Source organism: Anopheles funestus, chromosome 2RL (genome assembly GCF_943734845.2).
Source record: "Anopheles funestus chromosome 2RL, idAnoFuneDA-416_04, whole genome shotgun sequence".
NCBI classification, from domain to species: Eukaryota; Metazoa; Arthropoda; class Insecta; order Diptera; family Culicidae; genus Anopheles; species Anopheles funestus.
The window spans coordinates 85,180,134-85,202,862 of record NC_064598.1 but is presented as its reverse complement, the minus strand read 5'-3'; the positions used below and the strand labels follow the sequence as shown (position 1 = coordinate 85,202,862).

The following is a 22,729-nucleotide window of genomic DNA, read 5'->3' as shown; positions in this document are numbered from 1 at the left end:
CGATGTTTTGTTTGATATTAGCATGATATTAGCAACAGCATGAAGTAATGTTTATTATTTGATCATTCTTTCAATTCGATACAATGTAATGCCTTAATTTTAAGGTTATTTTTATTTTTTGTGCAATTCTATTCTTCAAGAATTTGGCTAACTTTTGCTCTCAAATGTTCGTTCCATCGGTTCCTTTCGCTTGCAAGGGATATTGTCATTTATTGCCGGGTTTTATCTGCCACAATCAAACAAGTGTATAATGTTTTGGTTTATTTCTTATCATCTTGCATATCGTCTGTAGACATAGTTCCTTCGGTGCATGAAAAATAAACTTCCTCATCTTGGTCAGTGATCATTGGTGTATTAGATTCAGTTTCAAACGAATCACTGTCTATTGTGATAATTTCGTCTGAGAAGGTTTCCGATTCGTATGAGATGCGCTTGGGCCGTGATTGCAGTTTCGGCTGATTGGTAGCTGTCCGGCGTGGTTGATCCTGCAACATTGTTGTCCGTTGGTGTACTGAAACTTTTTCGATAATTAGAAATTTTTCGCTGGTTTGTACTGCGCCAGTATTGTCCACTAATTGGTTCTCACGAGCATCAAAACGGGTTTTTTCTTGAGTTATCTTAACAGTACGTCGTGGGAGATACTCAGATAACACATCCGGGTTGATGTCCACTTCCTTTTGCATTTTAGAATAATCAGCAGTTTCATACTTTTTATTCAACGCGTCATCATCGAACCGCAACGTGGACCAAAACAAGTTTTTGCGCTTTTCACTTGGAATTCTTGACTCTCGAACGAGTTCCTCTACTACTTCCGGGAGCTGTAGTGTCCATTTACCTTTCATCGATGAGTGGTGTTTCAATTGGGATAGAAATTTCCGGTCGTCGGCCTCACGTTGCCGTTGGTACATGGTTATGTAGGTGGAAAGCTTTTCCAACTTGCCTGACCAGTTGTTAAATCTTGTCTTTAATGTTTCTACAATCTTTTCCTGATGTTCGAGCACTAAGTTGTTTACAGTCATATCAACAAAGCACAGCTTTCTGATACCCGCATTGGCAAGCTTTTGTCTGTATGCCGTTAGTTCTTGGGCGCTGGTGATTGGCACCTTGATCGCCATTCGGAACAATCCTTCGTTGTAGCGTGTATCAAAGCGTACCTCATCGAGATACTTGCGGATCCGTTGTTTGGGCACTAGCAAATAGTTTCTATAGAGCTTTGCCGCGAACGTTTGGCGGAGTGTTTCATTATGCGTCGGAAGTGTTTGCGCCAAAACTTGTGTTATGTTGGTGTGGCGAAAAAACAGCTCTCGGGCGTATACATTTTCTAGCATCTGTTTTTCCTTGGCATCTTTGGTTTGGCTTCGTTCATCTGATGTTTTTTGTACAGGGATAGATTTCATTGTTTCGGCAGAGGTTCTTGAATCAGATGCTTTGGATGTACCTGGTTCTGCAGTCACTGAAGTGGAGGTAATCGGATCAGTAGATACATTCGAAATGAGCACGTGCTTACGTTTACAATGAGTTACAATGGACATTGCTACCGATTGATTCGAGCTAGGCAGATATAATCGTAATGCCTTTTTTTGTTTTACTCACTCAGATATTTTCAACACGCAATAGAAACATCCGTAATAGACTAACTCGGATCAACTTGTAACGAGCAGCAGCGTTTCGTTGCGAAGAACCACGCAGAAATGGCCGTTCGGCAGAAACAGACAGAGATGGAAGTATGCGAGAGCAGGAGCAATATAGGCACGATGAACCGATGATGAAAAATTGGTGACTTGTCGCAAAGCACGAATTCTTCTTTGCGTTGCTATAGAATCACAGCCTCCTTTGGTAATGAAGAAAAACCAACAATTTTCTACTTGTCAAGCTTTCAGCTAGTACCTGTTCTTCTGCGATGGATTATTTGGATCGTTTTCTTAATCATCCAACTTTCTTGTAGTAGAAAACCATTCTTGTTGTTGAATTGTTTTTTTTTTGACGAGGCTTTTTTCATTCGTCTCTCAGCGAGGGCCGAAGTATGTGCGAAAGAATGTGGTACGAAAGATCGGGCGGCAGCTTCACCAATTATAGTTGTGTAGGTGGTGGCGTGATAACGAAGCAGCACAGATAATGATCAAAAGGAGAAATTGTCATCAGTAGCGATCGGGCAGTGATACATTCGTGTTGTGGGAAGCTTTCGGTGCGTAGACAATTTTGCAAGAGTTGGTTTTTTGGTACTAAAAAGTGATCCTCGAGGATTTCATTCCATTGAAACAATGGTTCGGATATGAATTCGTGTGTGAGTGTGAAGTTAAACAGTCTAGATTTGTTTAGCACGTGTTCAAATTGTTGCCAGCGTCGGCTTGGCTTTGTGTCGGCGCATTGCTCCCGTGTGTTGCGTATTGCATTCATTTTGATCGAGTGTTTCTATACACCAAAGCGTGTAAAGTGTGTAAGTGGAAGAAGAATGCCACCGTGTGAAAGTAAAAGGGTGGTCCAAAAATCACAAAACGTCTATCGAAGCAAATGCAAAGTTTTTAAATCAATCTGAATCTTTTTTTTTATAAGGAGAAGATTGTACAAAGTGTCAAAAAACGATAAAGCAAAGCGAATGACGCTGTTGAGGAAGCTGTGTTGAGGTAGTGTATGTGAGTACGCTTCCTTATTAGCTCTTTCGGGATTGAGTTCGGGTCATCAATACAATTTCGGATCTAATGGTATCGTGGTGATCGTGATTAAGTGATAACAAGACTTATTTCATATTGACGTACGTTCTTGCGTTCTTACTCTAACGTTAAAGTTATCATTGTGATGAGCGCAGTTCGCTACACGCTAACGACGGAGGAATAAAAAAATTACTTAATTAGTAATTAATTAATATTAAAAATAACAACTATATTTATAAATTAAGAAAAAGATAATAATAAATAATTTAAAAAAAATAATAATAAAAACATAATAAATAACTTGTGTGAAGTGTGGGTTGATTTTTTTGATGAAAAAAGTGAGGTACATTTCTCAGTGCAAAAGCTTATTGTGTGAAATCGTGTTTCGAAAAATGTGGCCATTATTGGCGAGCGTTGTGTTTTAAATGTGCAAAAGAGCATCGAAGTGTGTGTCTATGTGCTACGAAATAAAAAGAAAGTGTTGGTTGTTTTTTTTGTGTGTGAAAAAAGTGTTGTCTTAATGCTTATTGCGTGAAAAATGTGGTTGTTTTTCGAGTGTAAATTGTTTTTTATTTTTAATATGCCAAAGCGCATTGAAGTGTGCCTATGTGAAAGAAAGAAAAAGAAAATGCCATAGTGTAAAGGCTAAGGGACGAAAGAAGCAGATTTGTGTTGTGAAGTGAATGAAGTGAGTTAAAGTAAAGTGTCCTGCATACAAACTATCAGTAAATAAAATTGTAAGGTAAGTAAATTACAAGCCTCATTCCACCCTACGGCCTCCAATGGGCTTGATTTGCCACTAGGTACACGGCCATCTTGTTATCTTACCTGTTCATTTAGGACATTTGTGCAAATATGTTAGCCTTTGTCATCATGTTTTAGCCGAACGGCCGTACACCAAAAGCATACCGTTTTCTTATTAACATCTCCCTCACATTCTCTCTGTATCGCGCTTCACATTTATTAATGCTCAGATTGCCACATACCATCCATGTTGCCTGTGTTAGCCTACACGTTTATTCTTTTGGTTTTTTTTGCAGTGTGTTTGTCATGTGTTTGTTATGTGTTTTGTAATGTTTTTTTTCTTCTTGTTGTTCATCGATTAATTTCAGTTCAGTTTCTTCGCGCCAGCACTAGAGAGTGTAGTTTTACATCACTATATGCATGGCCATCTTTTATGATGCGTTTACATTGCATTGTTTTCATCGCGGTTTGTATGTTTTACTGCTTCTTCTTCTTCATGATCTAACCATCTGAGCAACAGGCTGCTAGATTTGGGTTTTTTACTGACTGGTGAGATCGGTCTAGATTTCCGTTTTTTGTTTTCTCTTTGTAGCTTTTGAACTGAATTTTTGCTGTACTGTTTGCTGTATGAAGGAGCGTAAACTATTCCTGTTTACATGTTGATGTTGGTTGTTTTTGAGTAGCATTAGGCAACAGTTTTCTTTTATTCATGTTGCTTTGGCCTGCCATATTAGGGGGATTTTTTTTATCTCTCTACCGTTGCACATTGGTCTGTTTTTTTTAAATGGATTTATTCGTTCATACGAAGGGCATTGTTTGTTGTTTCTCTTGCGGTTTATCGAATGGTTTATAGAACCAAAAAACAAAAATACATTGCCAAATATTACGATTTCTTTTTTCTTATTGCAAATTATGGTTCTTTTTGTTCCTTTCTATCCCGTTTGCTGTGTAATGGCTCTAACAAATCTTTTGTTTGTGAGTTTTTGACTCAACTCAACTTTTTTTTCATTTCCGATTAAATCACTCTGTTAACTCTGCCCCAGAGCGAAACAGGTTTGCTCGGATGATACTTTTGCACTCCGATAGTTTATAAACACTTCTACACTTCTCAAGCGTCGGACCGGAATGAAGTATCAACCGCTTGTCTGTCGCGTGTTGGAAAGGAATAAACTGCACGAAACAAGCTAAAACTAATTTTTAATCACTACGGTCTTGTCTGTATCGGGTTGGAATGAAGAATTTACACATCTATTTGCGACTCGTCCAGCGGGCAATTAGTTGGTTGAATTTTGATTTTGATTTCTCGCCCCATTCGGAAGCTAAGCGCTTATGTACATGAGTTGATCGCACCATAGTTACGTTTGTTCGGTTTACGATGTTTAGCAGTATTGTTGGCGGGGTCGAATTAATCCTTCATACAATAACAAGTAACGTTAAACCTATACCTGACAATGAAATCTGAAGCTGAAATCTAGGAGAGAAAAATTATTCATTTCATACTTCTCACCTTACTGATGGTGATCCGGAATAGTTCTCGGTTCTGCCTTTTACTTTCAAGTACAATGATCACTATCGATTCATGATCTCCACGGTCGTCGCTTGCTTGTTGTGCGAATTTTGATTTGTTTCGTCTGTTTCCTTCTTCCTTCTTCCTTCTAGTTTTTGTCATAAACATTTGCAAACATTCTTCATTTATACGCTGTTTTCTTACTGAGTGATCTTGCACCATTCTTTCACTCTATGCACCTCCCTAAGTGGCTAAGGGGTCATCCTGCTGGAATGGGTTGAATAAAGGTTTCTAAACTTAGTTAACAATGCAATAGATTATTCGCTCTGATAAAATCCTTTTTAAATTGTTTCAACAAATTTATAATCAACTTCTACTGTGCATCGGAACGTAACGGGTACATTATAGAATCATCTGTGGAAACAAAACTGTACAACGCCGGAAGCACTGCTGCTGAAGCGTGCTTGCAGCAATTGCAACTGTTTCGCGTTTTTCTCTCACTCTCTCTCTCTCTCTGTCTCTCTACGCTGTCGGATTAAGAAGCATTCTACGGGTGTGTCCTACTTGCCAGGACATGACATTCTTTATGATGGGGGGTTTTTTTGTGTGTTTCTGTTATTCTGATTTTATTGATTACCGCTAATAGACATTTAACGAGTGTTTGGAAGTTGTTTGTCGGTTGGATACGGATGGGCGAAGGAAAAGAGGACCAGAAGTGGAAAAAAAAGCTTCATACGAGCATATAGAATTTGCTAACTTAAAGCGTTTACGGTAGCAAAACACAGAAAAAGAGTTCGGTTGGTTCTGCTTAACTGTTCCGTGGAAGTATTTCGTTTACTGTGGCCAATCCCAAATAACCTCTCAACCTTTCAACTCTCGATGATAAGCGTGTTTTGCGCTTAGTTAGCCAAGAATTTTGGTGTTCGAAGTAGACGTCCTTGTCTACACAATCAGATAATTTAGCTTTACCAGCATTTGCCTTTAGCGAAACACCGTTTTTGTCAATGCTAATTTATACTTCATTATGGTTTTTTTTTTACTATTTGTTTGTGTGTGGTGTGAGAGAAGGCTGCCAGGAGAAGTTGCTCAAATTTACACATTAAAAATATATATATACTTTGTCAATACATTTCTTTTACACAATCCGATGGCGATATGTAGAGCTAGACACTAGACATGTTTTTTTTTGTTGCTTCTTCTCTCTCTTGTTGTTCTCTTTGTTTTGCTTAAATATTTTAATTAGTATGATTTTTTTACCCCCATAGCAACAAGCCATGACGTGATGAAGAATACTTCAAAAGCAGTCAAAGCGCGGTAAACCAATAGACATCACCGAGTGCGTTGCAGCTTAATATAAGGAAAAGTAACCATTGCTTGCGATTTTTTTTTCTTTCTCTCTTGCTTGGTTTTGGGTTTTGCCGTTGCTGTTAGTAGCATTCTTTGTGTGTGTGTTTGTGTCGGTCCCTAGCTCATCAGAATATCCAGTTTTGAATATCTCTGTACGGATGTGAGACCTCTCTGGTTTTTGGTACCGTATCCTCTATTCACTGAATCGCGCCCAGTTTCCTCTACTAAAGGGGGAGGGAGTTGTATAAGTCTATCGGAGGCCGGATAGGAGAAGTCTCTACGTACACGCTAGTAGGATTTAGGGAGAGAAGGGATTTTGTTTCATCATAATCTACTGTCCTAACTTCGCTGGACTTAACACTAGTTCCGGTTCGGTTTTGGTGGTGTTCACTGACGACGATGCGTGCAGCAGTGTGGAGGCCGCCGTAGTGATCGTATTGGTTCCTAGCGTGTTTGGCTCGTGTTGCGTGAAAGGCGGTGGCGAAAAGATGTAGTTGCTACTGCTGCTGCTGCTGTTGCTGTGATAGTGCGGCGAAACGGACGGTATGAAACCGGGCAGCGGTGAGGAAGTGGCCGACGATCGGTGGTAACCACCGGCAACCGACGACGAAAGGTACGACGTCGAGGGCAGTGGCGAAAGTTGACCCGGCAGCGGTGTGCTACCGGCAAAGCTAACCGTTGGCCCTACCGTGCCGGTCATCGAGCTGACGGCGGTCGGCAATGTGAGCAGATTGCCCGGCGCTGTGCTCGTACCGGGGGCGGCCATTTTGCTCGACTGTAGCGTACCGTGCACGGCCGACCCGTTCGCCGACATCGTCGGAACGGTGAGTGATGAGGATGTACCACCGGGGATGGTCGGTGGGGTTGCCGTTACGGCCGTTCCCTTTGTCGGTGAGCTCAGTGGCGTAGGGCCTATGATCATAAGCGATGTTTCCATCAGCAGATTCGGAGGTTCGCTGGGCATCATCGTATTGCTCGCACCGTACGCGGAGTTCTGCAACTCTCTAGCCGGTTTCTGCTGGTGCACGGACGTTCGCTGGCGGCGCAATTTGCTGTCCTTGCGCTGGTGGCTAGTGCCACTGCTGGGTGAATGGGATTGTTCCTCGTCTTGGTCTTCGCCGGTAAGATCTATTACCTGCGTGTCGGACGCTTGGGTGGCCGCTTGCCGTCGATGCGTGTCCTCCTCACCGTCCGATATGCTCACGATCGCGCCCTCATTCCGTCGTGGTTCAATCTTCTTCAACTCTAAAGGTGGTTCTATAATGTGGGGAAGAGTAATAATATAAAGTTAGTTAATAGAAAGTCATAAAAAGGTATTTTAATTTTGTCCCTGTTTTTCACTGTACAAAAAGCTTAATTCGTCGGAATTCGGAAAACTTCTCAGAGTAAAGCGGAGAAATTTTGTAAAAATACATTTTGAATGTATTTTAAAGACCCAATAGCCATTAATTTTGCTATGGTCCTATTCAAATAATATTAACTAGCAGATTGCATACATTTGGGCGTTAATTCGTTCGCTTGATTCGCTTAATTCGTCGGAATTCGGAAAACTTCTCAGAGTAAAGCGGAGAAATTTTGTAAAAATACATTTTGAATGTATTTTCAAGACCCAATAGCCATTCATTTTGCTATGGTCCTATTCAAATAATATTAACTAGCAGATTGCATACATTTGGGCGTTAATTAGTTCAGAGAAAGATCAATGGCGTTTAAAGTATTTTAACGGAATGTAATCTTATTTCTAATCAGCCTAACAAACCAATTTCTTACCTTCCAGCTTTTCCGGTTCTTTGATAATAGGAACGATTCGGTTCGATGACACCTTTTGCTCATTCTGCAGAAAGAGTGACGTGGTCGCGATCTGCCGCAGTGCCTCCACACCTTCGTAGGTTTTGGTTTTTACGATGGATTTAGGATAGATTTGAGGCTGTTTAGTCTGGAAAGCAGAATGATTATCAGTCAGCCCATTAAAAAAAAAATATAAATGACGAATTTGTAGGATTTTACCGGTATGTGAGGTCCGCGTGCTATCGATACTCGTTTACTGTCGCCTCGTAACAGGGAAGTTCTATGATCTGCGTCTATCTTGGCGTTTTTCTTATCTCGCGCTCTACGACTAGATGATATACAATGGGATGGGCATATACAAAACAGGATACGTAATATACAACAAAATAAGCCGAGACCTGGAATAAAAAAGAGGCTTTGTTGAGTCAAGATTACATCAAACTCATGGTTGGGAATTCATTTCTTTACCGCTACGTACCAATTAACGATGGTCCGATTAGTCTTAGTTCAACCGTTTTGAATCCTTTCTCGCCGGTACCGACGAATGCTATCACTAAACCGATTGCTATGGTACCTAAACCTACGTATAGGAAGGCATTGGCGAATGAACTGGGTCCTCTGAGTACGCCGAGCAGGTCTTCATCGTCCGAGGAGCCACCTAACGATGAGTCTTGTATCTGGATGGGGAAGAAATCCATTTGGAAGCGATAGATGTTAAGCATATCCAATTTTTGGTGAACGTGGGCCGAATCACTTACCCGATTCCGTTTGACCCATCGTCGATGGCAAGAGGCGGGTGTTTCCTGTACGCTGCAACGTCTTCCTCTTTCTAACCATGCTGCACGACCTTGGGCACACTGTACAGGTTTGGCATTGGGTACAGTCGGTTTCAGAGAGTACACACAGAAAAGAAAGGTTTACATTAGTAGAGGTCTACTACTGGAGGACCGGGTACACAGAAAGGTTTAGGTTTGAAGAGGGAAGTTTTGAAGGAGGAAGTAAAGATACATTTTATATATTGTCGTATTTTCTTTTTTTTTGCAAAATCATTCGTAGCAAGTCTTAGCAGAGTCAGTTTGAAGGCTATAACATTTTGCGCCACTAGTCCAAATATTTTGTTTACATTTTTTTCTTGCAACTTATGTTAATATACACCGGCAGTATTTGTTTCCTTATTGCTGAAATATAGTACACTGATTTGTTATTGCTTTGCGCACGATTGTGATCCGGTGGTACGATCGAACAACAGGTTTTTTTTTCATATCATAGAGGTTAAAAGGAGTAGGATAAGTAGCTTACCTAGATACAGCAGAATAGTGGAAGATAGAGTGTGCAGAAAGAAGTTTGTGCGCTTTGGCGTGGCCCACACACAGGCGAGACAGTAATGGGGGAGTGTTTTTTTTCTGTTAACAGTTTCATTGTACAAAGTCAAAAAGGTGTAGAGCTTGAAGAACAGATAGATGGGTTGAAATGTCAACAGTGTAGTATCACACTACTAAACGCTGTCAACTGTCAAATAATTTTTCTTGAACTGTCAAAATGCATCACTAGCAATCTACCTGCGCTGCATCTTTACACCTTTTTGGAGAGAAAGTGAATATTATAGCTACTACTACGACGCTAAACGGCTTTTTTTAAGCATGACAGGCGGTGAGCTCAGTACACTACACAACTAGCAGCTAAGTACACTACGCAAGCATTCCAGGGCACGCCTCTAGATGCAGTAGAAAACCTACTCCCGTTGTGGTGAGTCGTTTTGTGCAAAATCTTCTCTTCGTTCGTTGATCGTCCTTTTTTTTATCCCGCGGCCCGTTCAGTGCCTGTGTGTGCTGTACAGTGGTGTGTTTTTCCATTGGACAGTGAGTAGTGTTTGGTGATTGTTTTCCAGTATCGTTATCCTCTGGTAGTAGTAGAGCGTGAGTTGTGTAGCAGTGTGGTAGGAATGTTTGCGAAGTAGCCAAGTGCCAAGAAAAAACGGGTCGAAAAACTAATGGGTAAAGTTTTTACGTATTGATGGATTTATCGTTCGCGCTTGCTGCGTCGCTGGTTTATGGGAAGGGTTTGAACCGCGTGATTTTACACGCTTTTACTTACCTCAATGTGACATTTTTCGAGTAAACAATTGATAGATATTGGATTATTATATTGCACTAATCTCATTTCATTGTGCCTTCTTTTTTCAGTGTAATAGAAGACTTGTAAACATAGGTAAATAGAAAGAACACTGGTAGAGTTCTTGAATTTTATCGTTTTTGAATATAAAATATAGCTAATATGAATGCTGATAGGCTTATTTATAGTCTGAATCATAATGAATGTTAATCTAAAATAATTGGTATGCAAGTCCGTAAAACATTTTTGTAGCTAAATGTTTAAAATATGGTTTAATTATAAATCTCTTTTAATCACTTTATACAGATAGCTGTAGTATTACTACACGCTTAAAAAAGTATTAAAAGTGTTGAAGTATTGAATTACCCCTTGAAAACCTTTTCAATATAGCTTGATGGAGGCGCCCGGTACTTGATAACGAAGCCGGTACTTCCAAATATAGTAAGATTAGTAACTAATCTTATCCAGACTTTTTTATCCCTGTATGCAGGACTGACTTTCCATTTGCCCCAATAAAATCAATTTAAGCCAGAAATATTAAACCAAAATCTCCTGGAGCTTTAGTACCAAATAGAAACAGTAGTACAGCTATGTTGGAAGAACTATGTATGAAGTTTCTGTGTTGTCTCACATTTCTATTTACCGTCTCACCAACGTTTAATGTGCAATTGATTTTTTTTTGTCACATTACTGTACACACACACACACACCCCATACCATGGAAAACTGTGTCCTTATTGCGCTGTTGTCCACTGGTGGCGTGCGCGAACTAGCTTGCTTCGCCTCCATAAATAACGAATGTGTTCATGCATTTTAATTACTTCCTAATCACTTTAGCTTCTCCGAAAGCTGAAAGCGTTCAACTGGAAAGGTCCAATTTCTAGTGTTAACCACGTATATATGTACGGCGTGTGTACTGATACATATGAGGCAGAAGTTTGATATTTAGGGGCGTACACATCATCCTCATGCTCTTTCCGGAGGTTAGAAATTGGGGGGTTTTGGGAAGTTTGCGGAAGCTCATCCTGACCGACAGCGGGCATATGAGCACGAAACGCGTTTTACGTACCCATCCGAATGGGTCAGCTTGGGCAAGATATGGAGATGCTGTAATAACCAGCTCCAGACTGCTGCTGGCGTATTTGGTTGCGTAGCCCTATCGGGAATACGACCGTGTAGCCAGTGTAGTCGACGGCTGATGCTACTTTTCCAAGTCGGCGGAAGGCGTACGCTAATAACCGTAATCGTTTGTAATAATGACGATAAACGTAAACGTCAGCTAAAATTATGCATATTACGTTTGCCACCGGGAATGGGTCAACCGTTTGCGAGAGCCGAATTTTGTCGCTCATCGGCTAGCTGGACGACGTTAGGGCAAGAAATAATGGTCAGCGAAGTCAGGCTGGCCACGTTTGGAACGTTCTGGCTTTCTAGCAGCCAAATGTCATTTGTTTGTCGCTGTACATTTCTACCGATGTTCGCTCGATGTGTCCGCCTGGCCAGCAGCGACTAGTCTGGAGTTTAGTGAACAATTTTTTGTTTTGACTGTTGTCAACCAGTTGTAGCTTCCTCTGTACCACCATCGGTGGGTGTGTTCGTAGAAATGGAAATGATTTTTGGCACGATGGCATGATTAGAAAATGGTGGCGCAGCTGATTACTTTTTGGCTGACAATTGTGAAGGCACACCGGCAAAGGGAAAACCGGCTTTCGATTGCGTTGTGGCATTTGAACGAGACCAACTACTATAAATATTGGGCAAGTAATTTAATGTAGATATTATGGCTTGATAATGTTAGGTCGTTGACCCTGGTTAGTTGAATAGGTCGAGTAGAACGATAGTTTTGGACATAAGCAGAAGGAACATGGGAGATTTTTTTTTGTGATAAAATAAATTTATGTTTAATAATTTTATTCTTGAAGCAAACAGGTGAGAAAATAATTTATTTCGAAGAAAAAAAAATAAACATCGAAAATAAAGAGTATTAAAGTCAATACAAATCAGAGTGACTTGTCTAAGGTAACGAATGACTGACGTCTCAATTGCCTTTATTAAAGTTGTTGGCATTGAGCTCATTGAATAGGAAAAAACGGTGCTTTTACACTAAAACAATCAAGTGTTGTACTAATAACAAATTAGCTTTGCATCACAAATAATGCTATGTTAATTTGTGGTTCGTTCTCTCAGACCGGAATTGTCCGTTTTTATTCACTTAAACTTCATATATATTTTCATATATTTTGTGTTTTCTCTTTTTTCCCCGCGAATTCAATTCTCTGTACGCCAGTGCAGAAACTCATCCATTTCCTTCCCGTAAAGGCAACAGATCCTTTCGATGAAAAAGTACATTAATTTCCCTACCCTTTTGAAGGGCGGCTTCCTTGGCGAGCCCATCGAAACACACAGTCGGTGTTATTGTTTCCGGTCGTTTTTCCGGCCTTTCCCAATGGCCGTTGGCACTTGACGGTTTTGTTTGTGTTTTTTTTCTGTTACCGTCCAGTTTTTTGGCGTGTGCCGTTTGTCTATCCACCTCGGGGAGTCCACTTGCAGCACCACAATAAAGTCGGGGCTGTGTCTTTTGCAAGCTAAAGACCACCGCAACAAGTGCGGTCTCCCTGTCTGATGGCGTGTGGCCTACAGCGTATGGTTTTATGTGCTTCCTCCTGTCACACTACCGAGGCCTAATGCAACCAGACACACACACACACACTGGACCGGTAGTGTCCGTGCTCCCGGTGTGCAGTAAATTGTGTCGGACCGTTTGGATGCTTCTGGCAACAAGTAGCGGTACGGCGAACGTAACCAAACCTTAGGCTCAGGGCACAAATAAAAACCTCTTCCAAAGATAAAACTGCCAAAGGTTTCATTCGGGCAGAACGGTACCACCACCACCACCCGGTGAACCTTCGGCGAAAGACACGTCCGCCCTTGCAACGGGACGTTGTTTGTGTTCGCGAAAATGGAGTGGCGTTCCCAGTCTCTGGGATGGTGCCGGAATCGTTAAGGAACTAGCGAACCGAAGTTTCGGTCAAGTCACTGACAACCGACAGTCATGGAACGATGGCAAACGATAAAAGCTAAATCCATTCCACATCTTCCGTCTGCGGTGGGCCAATCTTCGGCGTGTTGCTTACGGTTGCGAGTGGTGGATACAGTTTTGCTTCTTCACGGTCTTAGCGTGGTTTTAAGACCAAAGCAGGGCGGGAGGTTTTGTTCTTTACGAGAAAAATTAGGTTGTTAGGTTGCTGCTCCACTCGCAATGTTGCCGGCGAATTGTGCCGGGGGAGGTGTGTGTTTAGGACACACCGGGAACGGGGAATGATATATTAATTAGTTTGTGGCTGCAATTTCGAAAAAGGAAGGCCCCATTTACCCACGGCAATGGTAAGTGGCCATTTTGATAAGAATAGATTATTAAGGAAACGATTATCTAAATCTTAGATAAACAGTTGCGCGAGAAAAGACTGCGCGAGTGTGGCGTAGTTATGTTTAATTAAAATAATTCAATTAGTAAACATATTAGAACAAGATTTTGAGTGGGATTTTTTAAAGCTTCTTTTACGCTTTTGATTTTGATTGTTTTGTGGATGTTTCGTGGACATATATATTTTTTACTTTGACTGCAAATTTGTCTACTTGCGTTGTTATATGCAACATTTTACTGTTACTTTACAAATTACTATTTTATATTAAAATCCTATTAATCTCAGTAATTTTTTTTCTCTAGACACGCGACTAACGCGTACCAGAGAAAAAAAAATTCCTTTTTTTATTTTGTAAAGTTTATCAAATTTAAAATTAAATTTAAAAAATTTGAAAAAAAGAAGAGAGAAATTTATTTAAAGTATTAATTGATATAGTAAAACTAATTTAAAAAATGGTAAATAAAAAAAAATCAAGAATAAGTTTCAGATTTGCGCTAGTCTCTCGAGAAGCCCCTAATTCGGTACAAAGACTGTAATGTTTTTCTACTTAGTTACACTATAAAAAAGCTTATAAATTACACATTATTTTTACATTGGAGTTATTGATCTTTCCTATCAATAAATAAAACCATTATACTTTTCAAACGATTAAAAATAAATAAATAAAACCAGAAAGCTTGCAGGACATTGAGTTAACCTGTCCGAGCCCAAAAACGTTAGCTTATATTGTATGCCAGGAAATGGTTGCGTTATCGCTTACCTTACTGGAAAATTTCCGATACGGGCACAGCGGTGCACAATTACAACCGGCAATGCATTTCCGGTTGGGGAATTATTAGGTTTTGAATTATGTTCGTTAGATAGAAAACGTTTTCCCAATAGTTGTACAAAATACAACGGATCGAACAAAAAAAAAATAGAACAATTTGTATCAAACATGTTTATTTCTAGCTTTTTTTCCAATATGTACAGTGGCCGGCGAGGAAATAAAAGGAGATGGCCGTGCGTGACCAGAGAAAAGTGGGGTAGATATTTTACATTTTATGAAGCCGGAAAACCACAGCAAATGCCAACAAAACGTGACGGGCAGAACTGGCAGTTTGGTACATCCTTTCATCCATTTGCTCCTACCTCGGCCAACACGCTGTTATGCGCTTATCGGGCTGAAAAGCCTCACACATCGACCACACGTTGAAAGGGGCAACAACAACAGAAAGGAAGAAGGGAAACAAAACTCGAACCACCGGAAAAACTAATGCTCAATGAAGGTTTGAACCTCGGTTGGGAATTAAATGGGGTTTCACATTTCTGTACCACCATTTGACAAACTCCTGCCAGACGATTGGCGGTAAAAGGGCAAGGGCAAATGAAATGAAACGATAAACATTCACACGACCAACCCGTTTCCGGGTTTCCACCGTTTTGATGAAGGGCATTTTGCAGTAGAAAAGCGGAATGTTGTGGAGCACACAAGAGGGAAAACGTGCATGCGGGTGGCATGCAGCGAAATACCCGAGGCCGTGACCGGGCGCAATTGAAATAGAATAAATAATTGCCGGGCTAGGCCAAATAATGTGATGATGCATTTCGCTTATTTCGGCAGCCTGATCGTGCGATTTTGCTTCCTGCCTGGTTTCTGGCCACCATTCCAATGCCGGGTGCCCCACCTTTTGACGGGTGGGTGAGAGTTTTCTAATTTGTGCCTATTTGTGCTACGGTTTTTGATGCAGTTTCGCTCTGGTAGCTACAAAACCCCTGGGGTATTACGGAAATAAAAAGGATGATTGTTTGTTTTTTAATTCTTTTTTCGTTGTTGTTGTTGGTTTTGCCTCCAACAGTGTCGAGATGGCATTGCATTGAAATTTTGCATTGGATTTGCCACTTTGTGATTTGTCATTGGTGTTAGGAAGAGCCGTTTTGTATGCCGGGTAGATGGGTTGATGGTTGCAGCGATAAATGTGATTTGTTGCGGATGATTTGCCTGTGAGCTACGAGCTGTTATCGATTTGGACGGATTCGTCGAAATGGTACGTGAGTAATAAATCAGAAATATCATTAAACGGGGTCAGAGAGATCGTTCGGTGCCTGTTTGTGGACTTTTGAAACTTTTGAAAAACTTCAAATACAAAGAATTATTATTTTGATTTCTAGAAAAACACTTAAACGGCTTTGAATTTCCTTCTATTTGAAAATTAGTTTCATTCTTTTATATTTTACTATATTGATTTTCAACATCTAGCTAAATCATTTATAAAATCTTAATATTTCCAGCTGATTGCTAGGGGAGCGAACGTGTTTGAAAAATAATCTTAAAAATAAAATGAACGTTTCCTCAAAGCTTAGGCTTCAAGGAACGTTAGGAACAAAACTCAAGAGCAAAAAAAAAAAAAATTAAAAATTTTTGTAAATCGGCACCCAGAATTTCTCAAAAACCTATCCGATTTATTTTAAATTTTTGCTCAAATTTACCTAATATTCTAGTCATAAGTTCTTTGGTTCACGAAAACCTTGCTAGTCGCTTTATATACTCTGTTCTCTGTCAGGCATATGTTTTTAGAGCCGGTCAAACAGCCACCTTGTCAAGGGTGTGGTGTCAAATCCCGAATAGTGATGGGTAAATCCGACAAAAAAACGGAATCGCTTCCGAATGACTCCATAAATTTTGGAAGCGGCTCCGGAAGGTAGGTACAGTACTCCGAATTCGGAACCGTCCGGAGCCGTCGGAGGTAAAAATAAAAAAAAATAAAGCAATCTTTATTTTAAAAAATAAAAAAAATAAAGCGCTAGCAATAACTAGCGGCTCCGGACGGCTCCGGACGGTTCCGGACGGCTCCGGACGATTCCGGACGGCTCCGACGATTCCGACGGCTCCGGCTGCCGACTAGGCGGCTCCGGACGGCTCTGGGCGGCTCCGGGCGGAATCGTGGTTTTAACCTAGCCGGAATCGGAGCCGGAGTTGCTATGCTCGGAAGCGGTTCGGAGCCGTGGGTGCGATTCCGAGAACCCATCACTAATCCCGAATAAACCAAAAGATCTTTTTATACGCCGATTGCTTATTTCGCAATATGGGTAATTCAAGTCATTAATTAGGCATATTGACGATGTGGCCAAAAAACCATCAACTCAACTCGATTTATAAATCAAACCTAAAACTTGCACAAACGGTTTAGAATAAGTAGTGAAAAGCACCAGAGACAGAGAGATATATTTTAAGTGTCTAAATTGAAATTGAATCCTCCACAAAGGAAATGTTTACAGTGTGCTCTTCAGACACGTCCGCAGAATTATTGCTCATTTCAATCAATGTAGCTCAGTTTGTACAAAAAAAAAAAATTATAAACAATTGCTATAAGCAGAAATACCTTAATGAAACAAACATAACAAATTTGTTTTCAGCATTAAACATTTTTTTTTCAATGTTTAAGGACTTTAAAATAACTTTAAACAAACAGATACGGTTGATACTATTCGAAGCAATAGTTCAGCGAAAGTGCTACCAAATTTGTCACAGGCAATCTGAATCGATTGAAATGGATGACGATTTGTATCATTCTCGGTATTGCGTCCAAATTGAATGGCTTGTATCAATTATCGCAAAACCGGCATCGCCACCGGGGTATCATCACCAAAACCACACCATCTTGTCGAACACGCAACTTATTTGACTTTCCCAGGAGATGGCAGATAAAACGTTGCACCGTCTCGGGGACGGTGAAACACATCATCAGGACACGCCGGTTGAAAGACACCGGCAGATAAGCCAGTTCGACAGTGCTATAAATCAATCAATCACTTCGATCGCACGGGTGCTTGGGGCACGGGTCGTCGTTTGTCGCCCCCGCCCGGCAGCCAAGTGGCAGTAATCCTAATCGATTTACGCAATTACGGCCCAACGGTGGGTGGTATTGGGGGTGTTCTGTTACCCATTAAACGCATCGAAAATGGGATTCGTGACCGCGATAAAAATAAGCACAGATCAGATCAACCGTAGCGTAGTGTTAGACATTTAGCAGGAAAAGAAACGAGCTACAATCGGGAAATGTCGTTTGGGAATTTTTGGCGGGGTGTAAAAGAAAGACACACATACAGTTATGGTAAGCTGTCTACTACGAGACTGTTGGGAGATTTGGGCCCACTGGTGGGAAGATGAGTAAATGCTACCGTGTTTATCGTCAAAGTAGATGTTCTCATAAAACTAAACTGACTGCTGCAACGAATCGAAACCGAAACCGTCATTTGGTTGTGCACTGCCACACGGGACACATTAAAGTTTGTGAAGTGATTTTGTGACAGGATTTTTTTTCTTCTTGCACATCATGCTTTAACCATTCAAGAGTAGTAGTTCGTTATGCATGGTAGCGTTATGCGTTATGCGTTACGTGAGCATGGTACGCGACAGGAAGCAACACAGTATGACTTTTTTTTGCACCCAAGTTTCGAGTCAGTTCGTAACGATAAAGATACCATTTTCTTAACTTATCTCCTTCGCAAAACGATGGCGGAGAGTGTTGTCGTAAAACTTGTCAGCTTGGTCGGTTCCTTTCTATCTTTTTTTTTGGCGTACTTCCTACCCGTTGGAAGAGCTTCGTTTGGATGGTGTAGCGTAGCAGAACATACGATCGTGCTAAGGTTCTTTACTTGCACATAATGGGCGCTTCTAACATGGAGATGGGAAAATTCCACCCCGTTCAAAAACCTCATTCGGTATCGCTTTTCCTACGTGTATAGGATACACAGCTACACACGCGGCCCGTTGTTCGTTCGATGTTTTTGTGGCGTCATAACATTAAAGGAAACATGACATCAAACTACCGTCTAGTGGGACGCTCCCGCAAAAGTAGCAGCCTTTTGGGGGTAGATTGTGCGGGTAGGTGGAGCATAATATGTTGTTGTTGCTGCACCAATTCAACCCCCTCCTTCCACCCCAGTGGGGGAAAAGCCGACCGATTACAACTTGCGGGCGCGACTTGTAACGGAACCGATGCCATATCGCTCGGTTGTCAATGAAACATAATCGAGAAATAATGTGGCTGTTTTGCTGTCAGGGTTGCGTTCCGGATGGTTCATGTTAGAGCGGCTGCCGTAACAGGGAATAACTTGTGCAGTGCAGCGAAAGAGCGAAAAAAGCAACGTTCTCCATGCGCTTCTGTTACGGCTCGTTGATCGTAATGTTTTAATACAGATGCAAAGAAGGAGCAAGATGTTGGTGTATGTATTTGTGTGTGAGAAGAAGGTTATCTTTTAAAATTATAGACTCTTGGTAGGGAAATTAGCGAACGCTAATGGCGTTGAATAGTCGGGGTAGCCCAAAGCCCGATCATGAGCTTTTTTTTTGTAATGCTTTCTGCTTTTAACGGTGAATAATGTTCCGTGGATTTAGCTGAAAGATGTTTTTGTTTTGTGTCGTTTGTTTTGCTATTTATTCTTAGATATTGTTGCAGTAGGTTTAACATTTGCTTATCGATTTTATGCTTCAGAACTTTAACTTATGCGTTTAAAATATTAAATTAAATTTTTCTTTAAAGAACGAGAGTTTTTTATATTTAAGGTAATTTAACTTATAAAAACATTAGAAAGAATGAAAAGAAAATAAAGAAAACAAGAAGAAAAAGAAAAGAAATGAAACTGTTGAAGAGTTTACCAAAACTAACATTGGGAAGCATAAAACATAATAAGAAATTGAAGTTATGAAAAAGGATTAAAGTAACATTAAATTAAGAAGACTTCAAGATAAGTAGTAGCACTCTTTAAAGTATATTTTTTCAATTAAGGGTATGATATAAATGAAAATAAATACGTACAATAAAAGTACTGGATCTCGTAAAAATAAATTCCATAATGTAATCGATTAAAAAAGCAACATTGCTGAGCTTCAAGTAGAGAAGTAATAGTTAAACAAGTAAAAAAATAGTGGTCTTACCCGTCAGTACCAGTTCAGTACAGTTTACACCACGAAAGCTAGAGTACAAAATTGATTACGAGGCACTATTCCCATTCCTTCCATTGCGTATACATCACGCGGACACCATTACACTGGCAAATGGCGAAAAGTTTCATCGTGCCCCCGTTGGGTACGGGGGGTGCACTTGATGATTTACGGATCGCAATTTTGAATTGTCAGTTAAATTACCGTGGTCATCGAATCGTGGTGTGAATATATTACTGTACTGCCATTCTCGGTACTGCTCGTGTGCTGGCGTTTGCAAAAAGTTACATTTCGCCACACGATGTAACAATTGTGCCACGTTTATGTTTGTCTCCTTTGACACCAGTTATTCAGAATCGAAATGCAAAACATGATTTTGTTTACTGTTTACTGTAACTAGTAACGTTACGAGTAAAAGTACAAAATTTGATTGATGTATCGTTTGAAATTAATTCTCACGAACTTACCGACAATGGATTCAAAAGATTTTTTTCACGTGCCGTCCAATATGTAGACGGAGAGATATTTTTATACCGAGAATTGAATTTAATAACAACGGTTTCTATTTGCTGTGCTCTGTTCCCTTGATAAGAGCCGCGCCCTATCTTCTCGTTTGCTCGCGTTACTATTTATTGAACCCGTTTGCTAACCTCAAATCGCATTTGTTCATTCACCATTTGTGGGTCACTTTCCGATCGTTGCTTTGGGAAGAATTCTGTTTGAAGAGAATTTGTGTAACAGTGACATCAAGATGAAATACACGTTACTTGTGCTTTTCAGTTTAATTACGGTTTTTGCGATTAATGAGTGCATCACAGTGTTGTTCAAGGTAAGGTGCATTAAGTTGTTGTTTAGTTTGGAATGATCAAGTGTTTACCTATCATTCGAATAGCCTCCAAACTTTTGTCCACAAGGAAAACGACGTGATCATAATGGTGTATGCCGTTCCATCTACGATTGGCACGATCCGGACGCAATCAGTGCGTAGCGCAACGTCGCATCATTCAAAATCATCAGTGTGAAGAGTGTTTAATTATTATCTGAAGATGATTAATTTATTGCAAAATTAGTGATACAAAAAGTGAGATCAAACATCACGGATCTGAACTCAGTTGTATGCTCACTAACACCAAAAATAGTTGCTTAAAGTATTAATGTAAAAAGGCAAAACGCTAAAAAGGTTAAATAAATAATTAACAGAAGTTAAATACTCATTTTGATAATGCATTTGCAACTTTTAATAATGAAATTGTTCGGTGTTTTGATAGTGGGTGATGACTCAAGTAATAGTTTGAAGAAATTCTTATAATTTCTTTGCTAGATATGCAGAGAGTGAATGTCTTATATTTTGACTAATTCTTTACGTCAGTTATGTTTAATTTTTAGTTCTTTAAATTGTATTGTTCAGCGAACTGTGCATGATGAATTAACGCGGCGAATGTATCAAAAATTCACGGCACAGTAAAACATCCGTCAATCTGAATTTCTTTATACCAAAACATCGATCACGGATTATAAGGCATGATATGTTTCGCGCATAAGCATAAGCTACCATTTTATTCCATCGTCAGAGTCACTAAGCCTTTCTGCTGACCTTGAAATATATACATTTTTTATGCACACAGATAGACTCTACATAAAAAAAACAAACGTCTCCCAAAAACAAACAATGTTGCCATCTATGGTGGTACCCGATTTAGCTTATGAATTCTTCACCGAGGCTGATATTTTTTCAACCTTCACAACAAAATGTCCGCCAGGGTACGGTTTCTTTCCCCATCCGTTTTGCAGCCTTCAGTCGGTACCGATCGTGGTGACCGCTCCTTCCTTGACTTTTCGAAAAGCCGAAAGGAAATTGGAACACGAACTGACCAGTCATCTGAATGACAGGCCGAAGACGGACGAAATGTTTTGTTTGCGGATCACAACTTTTTTTGTCTGCTCGCTTCTCTTCTTCTCTTGCCCACAGGGCAGGACTCGACACGTCGTCAATAAATTAGGCACCGGAGCGATGTGAGTGTGATAGGTTCCGATGGCGACCACCGTCCACACAAACAAATCCCTTTCGATGTTTGCCTGTTAGTTCATTTGAATTGCCTGGTGGAAGTCACATCGGACAACATAAAAAAAAACGCTGTGTATCAGCATAAAAGCTACTAGTCCTGCAAGTCACGGAGGATCATTGGAAGATTGCGCCAACGGGCCACAGCAATCGGTGCTTTATTCTGGGAACGTTGCTTTTTTTACCATGTTTCATATCTTCAACGCGCTCTCTGGTTATCGTGGCCGGTGCACAGTTGACCAATCGCAAGTTTGTCTATTTCATTTATGAATAATTTATCTTGTTTGTTTTTCGCTGCATCCGGCTGATAGTGGTGGTGTTTCCTTTTTTTATTTCAATTCCTGTTTCGTGATTCAGTTTTTTTCTTGCCGCTCGATATGCTCGTCCGTGTACGGCAGGGCACAATGGTGTTGTGCACGTCACTGAGCTACGAGCAAACTGTGCTTTTGAATTACCTCGAGAGCCACCATGTGGCACGCAGCAGGGATCACTAACTTGCCAAACAGAATGTAATGCAACTACCGATCGATGATTGAATTAGGCTGACCTAAGCAATGGTGGAACCATACCGGCAAGTGAAACAATTGCTGTACAAATTGGGTGCATGAATTATTAAGTGTTTGCTAAGAAGATTGTAACTGTTCACTGGTTAAAATAATTTTGACATTGGGGCCGTTTAAGCTTCAGAAAATGTTTAATTTTTATTTAAAAATATGTACACCGTACATTAAGACTATATTAAGGCGGGTTTCTTGGTACGCCTAAAAGTATGCAATTTGTGTAAAAGTAATCATTAAGTAACCGTTTTGCTAACAGTTAATGCTTCCGTCTGAAACTCTGTGTTAAAATGAGACACAAATAATTAAAAACCACATATTATATGATACTTTTGGGCAATATTTATCAGACGTTTAGTGCTGATAGTAATAGACCGCATTTACAAACTGAACTTTTTAACAAAATTATCAAACGTTTAAAGTTGAAGTTGTGTTACCATTCTCAAAAGACTAAAGACATAACATTGTTTGCTTTAAAATATAAAAGAGTCAACCAGAGTAAATCTAAGTACCAAACATATTAACGTAATTATCAACACTAATAGCAATTAGCTTTCTTTTGTACAATCTTTCAAACAAAATGTTCTTCCTTAATATTCAAAATAGGAAT

General features: G+C 40.2%; 2 protein-coding genes across 4 annotated transcripts in view; both read right to left on the bottom strand.

Annotated features, from left to right (window-relative positions):
- Window positions 1-16: 16 nt before the first annotated feature.
- Window positions 17-1,876, bottom strand: LOC125764512 (uncharacterized). 2 transcript variants are annotated; one of them, XM_049428855.1, is made up of 2 exons: window positions 1,594-1,876; window positions 17-1,453 (listed from the first exon to the last, which is right to left on the bottom strand). In XM_049428855.1, coding segments are annotated over exons 1-2 (1,194 nt in total). In that variant the 5' UTR covers window positions 1,595-1,876; the 3' UTR covers window positions 17-260. The 2 variants fall into 2 exon arrangements, with proteins under 2 accessions (XP_049284812.1, XP_049284811.1); XM_049428854.1 differs by having other exon boundaries at window positions 17-1,876.
- Window positions 1,877-3,562: 1,686 nt separating this feature from the next.
- Window positions 3,563-22,729, bottom strand: part of LOC125764467 (uncharacterized) — a 167,191-nt gene continuing 148,024 nt past the window's right edge. For both annotated transcript variants that reach the window (XM_049428759.1, XM_049428758.1), the window contains exons 5-9: window positions 8,796-8,894; window positions 8,516-8,714; window positions 8,257-8,435; window positions 8,020-8,185; window positions 3,563-7,506 (exon numbers count right to left, since the gene is read on the bottom strand). In XM_049428759.1, the coding sequence (XP_049284716.1) occupies window positions 6,581-7,506; window positions 8,020-8,185; window positions 8,257-8,435; window positions 8,516-8,714; window positions 8,796-8,894 (1,569 nt within the window). In that variant the 3' untranslated portion in view covers window positions 3,563-6,580. The remainder of the gene's footprint in view (window positions 7,507-8,019; window positions 8,186-8,256; window positions 8,436-8,515; window positions 8,715-8,795; window positions 8,895-22,729) is intronic.